Genomic DNA, 10,726 nt, shown 5'->3' with positions numbered 1-10,726 from the left:
GAAATATCAAAAGTGCGAACTTAGCTCCAGCAGGAAAGTTGAGCAGCAGCTGCGGGAAGCCCGGCTCCTGCCGACACAACGCAGGTTGAGGTTTCCTCCTAGAGGTGCCGCCGGGAACGGCGCTGCCCAACGCGGCTCTGCCACCGCCGAGGCTGAGTGCCCGCTCCTGCCCTCGCTCAGTGCTGGCGGTGCCATTTGGCATCCTTACCTGCCAGCATCCCCCGCGGAGATGCCTTCTTTCACAAGGGGTTTGGTGGTTTTCCCCTCCTTCCCCCAGGGTTTCAGTGCAAACAGGGAAAAAGGGGCTTGCCATCACTCTTGAGCACCTGGTTTTCTTTATAAGGGGAAATTGTGGCTCCCACCCGCCGTGGGGCTGTGTTGGCAGAAGACACCCCATGGCCGGAGCAGCAAGTCTCCCCCTCTGCAGTTGCTGCAATCCTGCACCCAGTGCGCAGCACGGCACGGGTGGATCACAGCTCAGATGGGAAGCTTGGTCCTGCCAGACAGAAGCACCACGGCACCATCACCACTGCCTTTGAATGGAAACCAGTTTTTCCCCCCCAGAAATTACATGTGAGATCACAAGGAGCCACAATGCCGTTGTTGGAGACCCTGTATGGCATGGGTGCAGAAAAGAGGTGGGTGCCCATCCTCAGCAGCACGCAGGCCAGGCCAGCCCAGCACATGCGAGAGGAGAGGTACGTCCCTCCTGACCCTTGCTCTCCCTCCAGGATTCATTCCTTTGGCCGATCAGAGGATGCCGTGCAAACCTAAAGCACTGTCTGGTGTTTGCCCATCGCCCTGGGGACTTGGCACTGTGGGCTGTTTCGTCTTGGGCCCATCCTATACTGCAGGGCGACAGCCGATGAGCACAGCAAGCAACTGCCGAGACCTGGCCTCTCCCCCCAGCCCCACTGGGGCAACGAGGGGCAGAGCCAGGGCTGGCGTGGATGTGCAGCAGCATCCCCAGACAGGGTCCAAGCCCCACATCAGCCTGCATGGAGATAAACTCACCTCGCTCGCCCTTCAAAGGCAGAGCCTGGGGGTAAACAGATTGACGTGAGACAAGCTCTAGTCCAAACAGTGAGGGCTGCTTAGTTAGGAGATCACTTTGATATAATTTTTTTAAGTCTGGGTTAGGTTTTTTTGTCTGTCTGGGTCTTGTTTTTAAAGTTAATTTGGAGCTTGCAAAAGTCACAGCATGACCCTTGCCGACTGCAAATCTTCCCAAAAACACCCGGCACCAGGGCAACAGGCTCCAGCTTCCCGCAATACCCTGCCAGTGCCTTTTGGTGCTAACCTTCAACCATCCCAGACAGGGAAAGGGAATTCAACCCCAGCAGCCTGCGGAGCCCTTTGTCTTTCTACCAAGAAAGCCAGAACATTGGTTAGTTACAGTGCCAACTGTAGTTCGTGTTTCAAATTAGCTTAAGTTTGTTATTTTACACTTTAGGTAGGAGCTGCAACAAACTGCTCACCAGCAGTCCAAGCGATAGTATACAAGCCCCTCTAGGATCCCTTGGAAGAGCTCCTGATGAGTTCACCAATGTTTGCACATTAACCTCTGGGTGAAAAGCCAGCCAGAGGGATGTGAGAACTGCACCAAGCCCTCCAGAGCATGACACAAAATGATGCAAGTGTGGGAGCTGAGAGAGGAAAGGTTGTGTGAGCCCAGAAAAATAATAAAACATTTAAATCCTTAATTGTTTTTCTTGAAGATTTATCCAAAATTGAGCTCTCCTTAAGCTTGTGAGTTTGCAGAGCATTGTCAATAAATTAGATCATTCACACAAGGCAGGGATTTCAAGCCAAAAAGCTCTAGCCGTGAGTCGCTTAACAGCAACACTCCCCAGAAAAACGACTCAAGATGAAACATGAGATATGTATTAATTATCAATGGTCTAATAGAAAATTTAATGAAGACAAGTATCTTCTTGCACTTTATCCACGATAACGATGATAGTACGTCAGCGAGATGCATACCTTACAATGTGGCGGTGAATGTCAAGTCTGAAGCCATTATAGCAATTCACCACAATAATGGCTAGCCAATGTATGGACTTGTAGCACTTAATCAAAGTAATGACATTCATCCACAATTATTTATGTTATGGTAACAAAGAGCTGCCAAATGCAAAACAAATGACATGAGGATTTGCAAGTGAATTCCTTCCCGTAAATTCTCCTAAGGTTATGCTTAAAGGCCCTCAGGATGGAAGTCTGTATAAATTCAGAGCGTTATCACCAGTGTTGTTATTGTGCCACATTTTATTGCCTATAAGCCATGAACCCAGTGGTCTTGCTGAGATGAGCTCTTCAGCCAGCATGACTGCTTCAGTACCGCTGGAGCTGGCCCTGATTTACACCCAGGAATTTTGTTCAGAATTTTACAGGGGGAAAATAATTTGGAAGACCTTTGCTTACATCTGCCTATCAAGGAGAACGTAGAGGCAGTTGTATCAACACTTATACATGCGTTTAAAGCATATGAGCAGCCCCCCACTTACCTCAATGGTCTTTGGATTAGAGCCATTATAATTGCCAACCATGATTCTCCATTAAATGCACTGCTTTTCTTTTAGGGGCATTTATGTGGGTGTTTGTATAAAAACACTGTCAAAAACTAAGAACACCAGTAAATATAAAATGGCAACATTCAGGTTCAAATGCAACGAACTAATTTATTTTTTTAACACTACATCCAACTGTTTTTCACCATTCACAGATGTCACTGGAACAACTTGAATACAAAAAATAGCCTACGAACAATAAACTGCGCAGATCAGCTAATATTGATTGCTTTAAAAATACCCACTGTTAAACTAAATAATAGCCAAATCTCACTGCAGTAAAGATGCCTTTATATCATTAAATGCTAATATAACAGAAATATGATAGCGTAGTGGAAAACATGAAAATGGTGAAAATTAAGTTGTTGGGTTTTGTGTGTGTGTGTGGTGTTTTGTTTGTTTTCCCCATTATATGAGTCTCCAAAGCAACACCCCAAAGAAGAAAACAAGCATTTCATATTAGCTGGCTACTTATCTACAGAGGCCCAAGCTGGGACTATCCCAATCTCTGTTACTTACTCTGCAAAGCGAACAGTGTTCCCAAGAAGGGCGGTTGGAGGACCCCTCACCACAGGCTCTGGCCCCCTTCGATGACCAGGTTGTGGCCCGTCATGTAGTCGGAGGCTTCAGAGGCCAAAAAGACGACGGCGGCCTGCAGGTCCGTCCCCCGAGCCAGCCTTCCTGCGGGGATGTCTGCCAGCCAGCGCTGCACCAGTGGCTGCAGGGCCTCGGAGCGGATGAGCGCCGTGTCCACGATGCCCCTGCAAAAAGCACACACGGCACAGGTTTATGGATGGGTCTGACTGAGAGGAAAGGCAGCACTCATGTGTTCGAGGTGTTAAAACAGAAGGAAGGCTATGGAGTGGCGTGAAGAAGAGCCGCAAGCTGCGCCTCCTCTGCATCAACTGAAGGTCATCATGCAAACTTCGGTAACACTTCTTACCTACTGTCTTTCACAACTGCTGGGCAGGCCTAGAGAATTTATTTTAGAATGAGAACACACACACTGTCCTCTTGCCTAATAATGTTACCCTCTAACTTTCAGGTTACTCATCATAATCTCCAATTTACATTTTCTTACAGAAAACAAGCATGGCATTGGAAACAGAACTGCCTCAAGTCAGGTCTGTTGCTACTCTTGGGAACTGCCGTCCCTTTTCTGATTTCTCTTTTTGCAGCATAATGTTGCTTGGCATGTTTGTATACAGCCCAGAAACTGAAAACAGCCCGACTTTCCATACGTCAAAAAACAAAAGCCAGCACCTTTCCCAGTCCCAAACTCTTTCCACACAAAAAAGGAGAGACACAGCACAGAGCAATTCCCCTTAAACAAATACCCCGACAAAGCACAACGCATTTACCTGTCTTGCCTGCCTTACATTAATAAGTGACTACACCATTTATTAAAACTCTGCTAAGTTCATTTTCTCCAGGTGCCCTAAAAATGAGTGATGCTCTGGAAAGCACAATGCAGGGCGAACATTTGGCTGGCTTTTATGACTTTAACTGCGACTGATTTGTCATACTCCTCCTTAACAACATATTTGTATTTTGTGAAATGTATAATTTTTTCAGCCCCTGAACAAATATATTTACATAACTGTGTCTAACGAGAAATTACATTTAACTTCTCAGAAATGACAATAACTAAAACCTGAACTGCCAATTCCACTTCATTAGTGTGGTAGAAATGCATTCCAAATGTTAATAAAAATTCCAACATGCTGATAAATTAGCGCTTCTAAGGAGCATGTGACACCTTGGTTAACATATTCAACCTCAATTATATTTCTCTTCAGCACCCTGTTATCTGGAACCTTTGCTGGCAATCAGAGGTGCTGTTTTTCAGCGGCCAATTTTCTAGATAATGTAGCTTATCAACACTGTGGGTAAACTTGCCAATGAAATCAGGCTGCACTGAACCACACACACGCTAATTGCATCTCTTTTTTATGCATATTTACAGACTGTCACTTCAAAGAAATCAGTGGCCCATTGAGGCAGCCAGTTAGCTGGAAGAATTGCCTCTTGCAAATGAAAATTAGCAAACAAGCTAGTGATAAATATGAAATGAACAAAGTATAAAAATACCCGTTTTGTTCTGAAACTTCATTGGCATCCCAATTTATACTTCCAAGGAAATAATTTTTTGAGACACACTGGATTCTGGGTATGAGATTTACCTTTTGTTTTAAATGAAGTCTGAAATCTTCTATTTACTCTGTTACAAAGTGGAACTAATTCAGACTTTCCCCGAAATGTTTCTGTTTTCACTAATCGGGCAGGATTTAAATATGAGCTTTATTTTTTATTTTTATTTTTTATTATAATTGTCAATAAACACCAGAGCAGTTCAGAAACACCGAGCAGCACAGCTTGGTTAAGCTCTGGCAGTGTAATAAAATCAAACACATTCCAGTATAGGGCTGCTGATAGTTCACTTATTTCCCCTAAGCACACTTCCAGGTCTCCCCCCTCGCTCACCCAAACTCCTCGAGTACTGCTTTTCTTCAGAGAGAAACATGCTTTCAGCAGCAGATGTGGAATATGTTGCACTCCTTTCCCTTACGTGCCTCTCTCTGTGCTTACAAAATCATCAGCATAATCATTCTGGCTTTACACTATCAGAGATCAGAACAAAATCCTTATGTTTTTATTATTTATATATATATATATATATATTAATTTATTAATATTTTTAAAAGGGGATGCAGATTGGGAAATATGATGCACATTCCTCCAGCACAACAGATTTCACTAAAAAGAGGGTATTTTTCAATGTTTGGGAAAACTATCTTTGGTCTCATTGTTGCAACCTGAAAATCACAGGATTGCACCTCTTGTTTGACCTTTCCTTACGTTGACTTCAAGCAGCAAAAATTTTGAAGTGTAACAAAACTTCATTACAAATTTTTGTTACATAAATGAGAAAAAATATAGCACAAAACTTAAAGTTGCAAACACACATACTGATGGCACTATAAATATTAGGCATGTCATTGATACTACACATCTTCTGGGAAAGCTTTGGTGCCAAGTTGGGCAATTTAATGTTGTCGAACCCTTTTAGGCAGATTTTAGTTGGCTTCTAACCAGTTCCAGCAAAGACAACTGCCAATGCATTAATTCCCTACCTCATCTCATATGCAGTGCTGAGCCTATCAGTACTTTCTGTTGCATGTCAATGTAATATCAAACTGCTGGTTCCTTAACATTAGACATGAGCATCAATATTTCATTATTGATACACAGGACAATTTGAAACGTTAAGAAAAAAAAAAAAAGAAAAAGAAACAATTGCCTCAAACATTTCCACTTCGAGAGACGCATTAGGAAAAATATCACTTACCAGATACTTAACTGGAATTGTTACGCGCCTTCAATCCCCAAATGAGAGCAAAAAAAGATTCCATCTGTGTGTAACTTGATTTCTTTCAGATGAGTTATTAATTTGAATGAGTTAAGTACACTCCACTTAATCAGGAAGTGTTTAATCAAGAGATCCACTTAATTGGGACATCTCCCAAGGAATTAGATTTAAGTCCAAAGATACTTACCAGCAAGGACTGCTGCTTAATGGGGATGGTAATGCTGCTTAATTGGGACGCCTTGAGGTGATGCTGGGGTGCTAGTTCTCCTGCCTTTCCTTCCCGTGATGGGGAGGACCCCAAACCCAGGGTGATCCTGCCCTACCTGCTTTCTGACCCCCGACTAAAAGCATTCAGCTCAGACAATGGCCACTGATTCAGCACGGTGGCTGCAAAATGAGGTGTTCCAACGCTCCATGTCAAAAACCAGAGGTCTTCAAAAGTCCTCTGCTCCATCACACCCAACTCATACAAAATGTCTGCAGGGACCAGGAAGGGAACTAAAGCACACTCTGTGGGCAGCTGGGCACGTCGCCTGTCGGTGCTGTAAAGCTCCCTTTTCACCCTTATGTCCACTCTGTGGCCCAGTCTCCACGTCCCTTTTGATAAGCGTCCAGCACTTTTATTTTGCGTGGCACCAGCTCTGCAACAGGCTACAAGGCAATTGCTGGAGATGGTGGCAGAAAGGCTGAGCACCATGATGCTCTGCCTGGAGCAATGGGCAATGTCAACCAAAGCATCTGAGGAGCCTCAGCCTCTTTCTCCTCACGGACTAGAGACTTGCCGGCCAGCAAGAGAAGGCTGGATCTTCAATTTTATAAATGCTATAAATTATGCTGAGGACTCTGCCATAACATTTTATGCATTGATAACTTTTATGCATTGGTCTGCATAAGTTTTATGCACTCATTAAGAAATTCAGTTGATAAAAAGTGACCAGATAGGAAGAAGGAAAAAAGGCCAAAAGGTTTGCATGGTGAAATAATGTTTAAGGCCAGCCTGGAGTGTTTGGAGTTTCAGACAGAGGTATGCTGGGAATGCCTTAAAGCATTAAAGAAACTGAATGTAAGAAGAGCAAGGGACTTAAGGGCACACCTACTTATTTTACTTCTCCAGAGATTATCCGGGGTACTGTCATGCTTTCTGTCTACCACTTGTGCTCCTCGTAGCCCTCAAAAAGCTACACACTAAACTGGACATCTATGCTCAGAAAGACTTGTGCATTTGGGACATTTTTCAACCCAGCAAAGTACTCCAGTGGCCTTGACAGATGCACTGATGCATTGAGGCTGTTGCTGGGTGTCGAGTACAACGCTCAAGTGACCTGAAGATGCCGCCGTGCCAGAGTCAGAGGCACAAGTCTGGTAGGGTCTGTGGGTCTGAGGATGGATGCAAACCTGTGCTGAAACACAGGCTCTTTCCTCATATAGGCAGAAGCACCTGCAGATTTTGTGTTTGGTGAGGAGGATCTGAGCGATACAAACCATGCTAAATCATGACCCAGAGCTACCTGAGCAGCTGGACAGGAGGGGCACAACCAAAGCTTTGAAGTGATGGGAAGAAAACACTGCTGGGGTTTGAGAGCATTTCAGTCCAGGTCCCAGCTGCATTGGAGAGAGCTGCTGTGTGCTGAGCAGGGGACCTTAACCACAGCAGAAACCTTTGTCCTTTGTGCGCTGTTCCTGGCTATTGCAATGCAAAGAAAAATCCCACTTCCTATTACAGGATTTTGACCTCAGAGTGGGAGTTTAAGACAGGTACAGGTGGTAAAAATGCAACCTCATTTTGGCTTAAAAAAGTAGAGAAAGAAAAGCGAGACTGTTTTTCCCCCATGCACTGACAACTGTCTCCAAAAACATAACTTCTTCAAATACAAGTGTAGGTTTCCAACTTACACAAAGCAATGAATTTTGATCATTTGGCGGATACTTTTTAAATTTATGTAAACCCCTTAAAAACGGGTAATTCCTCCTCTAAGAGCCTTCTCACTCATGATCACAGTGAATATGAAATACTATCCCATCTCTGTTGGTAAAGATTACCTGTGCATTTGCAGGCACGGTTTCTGCCAGGTCCTGCTGGGCTTCCCTAATTCTGTTCATCTCCCCTGGCTCCTAAAAGCCAGTGTAAATTCACCAGACCCAGTTGTGAGAACACTATTGCAGAGCTGTTAGCATTGGCATGGGGAAAATCCTATTATAAAGTAAGACACTGTTTAAAGAATCCATGGATCACATACAGTGAAGGCTAGAATCACTGCTATAATTAGTAATAAATAATCATAAGGAAGACAGCTAGCACAAGGAAGTGGAGAGCAAACCGACAGTAAAAACACAGGCACTTGCCATTGAGCTCTGTGATTTTTTTTTTTATTCCACTTTGTGGATTAAAATATGTAATTTGTTTTTCCTAATTTGACGTACATTATATCTTCATTATTACAATTTAACTCCTGGGTTAAAATCCTGCCCTTCTTACTTACTCTGATTGACTTCAATGGTCTACAGAATTTGACCGCTTCCAATTAGCGCCATCCACTTGGGTTTCTGCTTAGCGCTATCATGCACTGTTAATTGTTTAATAAAATGACTGTGTTGGGCATGTGTGTGAGAAACAGGGAGAGAAAAAGTGGCAAGAAAACTTTGCTCTGGGAATAAATACCATAAAATAAAACATGCAGCTTTAAGCCTCCAAAAGTGAGGAAAATATAATTTGTAATAAGTATATATATATATATTTACAAAATTACACCTGGCCTCCTGTAACTGTCAGAGCTGAACGCTATCTCAATTACAGCACTACAATGTGGCTTTTAAAGTGCCTATATATTTGTCTCAAGTAAAAAGGGGAAAGAAGTATTGTCTATTAAGTGTCAAAAGCCTTTTCTTTAACCGCAGAAGGCTTGGACAGACTAAGGAAATATTTCATCTGGAAGAGAAACGCTAAAAACTACCCTTCACATTATTGGAAAACCTATTATCAAATGCTAAAACCTCTTCTTAAATCCCTGAGTATACACAGCAACAGAGCAGGCTTGGTTCTAAGTATTTAAACCTTTGTTAAGGAAAAGACAACATAAAAAGGGATGCAATCCACCTGCTAATTAGAAACTTTATTTTCCAAGATACTGCTCATTTGAGCTTTTTAGAACATTTCATTCTCTTTGTACTTTCAAAATGAGACTACATTTTACTTACGGGGAAATGCAGTTGACTTTTACTCCTCTGTCAATCCATTCAGTTCCTAACGTCTGTGTTAATTTTACGACCCCAGCTTTCGAGGCATTGTACGCCAACTGCTTCTGTGGGTGCGGAACTGGAAGGGAGTCAGAAATAGGAAAATATTTATTCTCCACAATTTAATACGTGCGGGGAAGTTTAAGCACTACACTACTTCCCTGCACTGAGATGAACTATTTGCTGTTTTCCCTGACACTAGGCGGGGAGCGACAACAATTTAGCCACACCAAAAAACCTCTAAATTTCTATTTAGCCACCTCGCATTTTTACCTCGGCAGCTGGGGTACTGGAAGAAATGGAGAAAAAAAGAAAAGAAGAAAAAAAAAAAAAAAACACTTTAAATGTTCCCTGTCTGGGCAAAGCTAAAAGCAAGATGTTAAACATACATATGCAAGTATTTGACTATTTACAAGAAAGATAAATAATCATATATAATAATATGTAACATTGCATTGTTATATTATAACGTAGCATATATAATATTTGTATATTATACACATAGGTACATTTTATGTAAAATAACCATACATTGTAATACTAATATAAAATAATGCAATATAATATAATAGGTATGCATAATCGATTTTATATAACATACTATATTATATATAGCTTCCTGGAACAAATTATTCTCCTTAATTTTTAAATTATCCATAGTCTGAAGCAAACACATCACATTATCTAATCAGTGTTTGTGTGGATGTGAGCCCAGGTGCGTCCCAAAAATTCCAAACACCCACCACTTTCAAAATCTGAAGCTTTTGAAAATGTTTCAGAGATGTCACATGTCAGTCACAGAGGGAAAATGATCGGCTTGCTAATTACAATGTGCAGGCTTGCTAGTGCTGCGTGCTCGGGTGGCTCTGCCCCTCCGCGAGCTCTCACGCTTGCAGTGCTCCCAGGAAAGCTACTTAAGGGCAAATCCCTGGTGGGTGTAAAGTGCCTTAAACCCACCAGAGTCAACCCGAATCAGCCCGGTTGTTGGGATTTACACCCACACAACGTCTCTCTCTGGACTTTTCTCTGACCTGGGTGCAGGCATGATCTTTTTAAGCAAATTTGGTGCAAAAAACTGATCCGTAATTAGCACCGTGCTGGAACCGGACATCAATAAGGCACTTCTTGGAGGGACAGTGGGGAAAAACCAGTGCTGAGCACCTGAAACCACAAAACAAGCAATTGTAGCATGGGGGGGTGGGTGGCACTGCACCCTGGGTGACACTGCCCCCATAAGGTATAGCAGTTGGCATTGGGTTGGTCCCAACCTGTGAAGTTAAACTGGTGTATCACTTCCAGACCACCACCGTCCGTGTTATCGCCATACATCCACAATTGCTCTTGCTGTCTGAAACTATTGTTTTCAAGTGTGTCAATTTGCAGGGTGTAAAGAAGACAGTACCAAACTGAGGTATCCCAGCTCTGAAAGGGTGGAGAGCCCTGCTGTACATTACTGAGCATGTGAATAAGCACCCGGGCCTTGAACATAGATATCTGTGAATAGATTTGAAGAACATACCAGACTGGGGCAACAATAAATATATATTATTAT

At 42.9% G+C, this 10,726-nt stretch overlaps 1 protein-coding gene across 2 annotated transcripts in view; it reads right to left on the bottom strand.

The window, feature by feature from the left end:
* Positions 1–2,662: 2,662 nt before the first annotated feature.
* LOC121075355 overlaps positions 2,663–10,726 on the bottom strand; it is a 35,228-nt gene continuing 27,164 nt past the window's right edge. For both annotated transcript variants that reach the window (XM_040568480.1, XM_040568481.1), the window contains 2 exons: positions 9,136–9,253; positions 2,663–3,331 (listed from right to left, as the gene is read on the bottom strand). In XM_040568480.1, coding sequence (XP_040424414.1) covers positions 3,136–3,331; positions 9,136–9,253 — 314 coding nt within the window. In that variant the 3' untranslated portion in view covers positions 2,663–3,135. The remainder of the gene's footprint in view (positions 3,332–9,135; positions 9,254–10,726) is intronic.

This window comes from Cygnus olor, chromosome 10, assembly GCF_009769625.2.
Source record: "Cygnus olor isolate bCygOlo1 chromosome 10, bCygOlo1.pri.v2, whole genome shotgun sequence".
Lineage (NCBI taxonomy): Eukaryota > Metazoa > Chordata > Aves > Anseriformes > Anatidae > Cygnus > Cygnus olor.
Note: the sequence above shows the minus strand (reverse complement) of the source record. Positions and strands in the feature narration are given on the sequence as shown.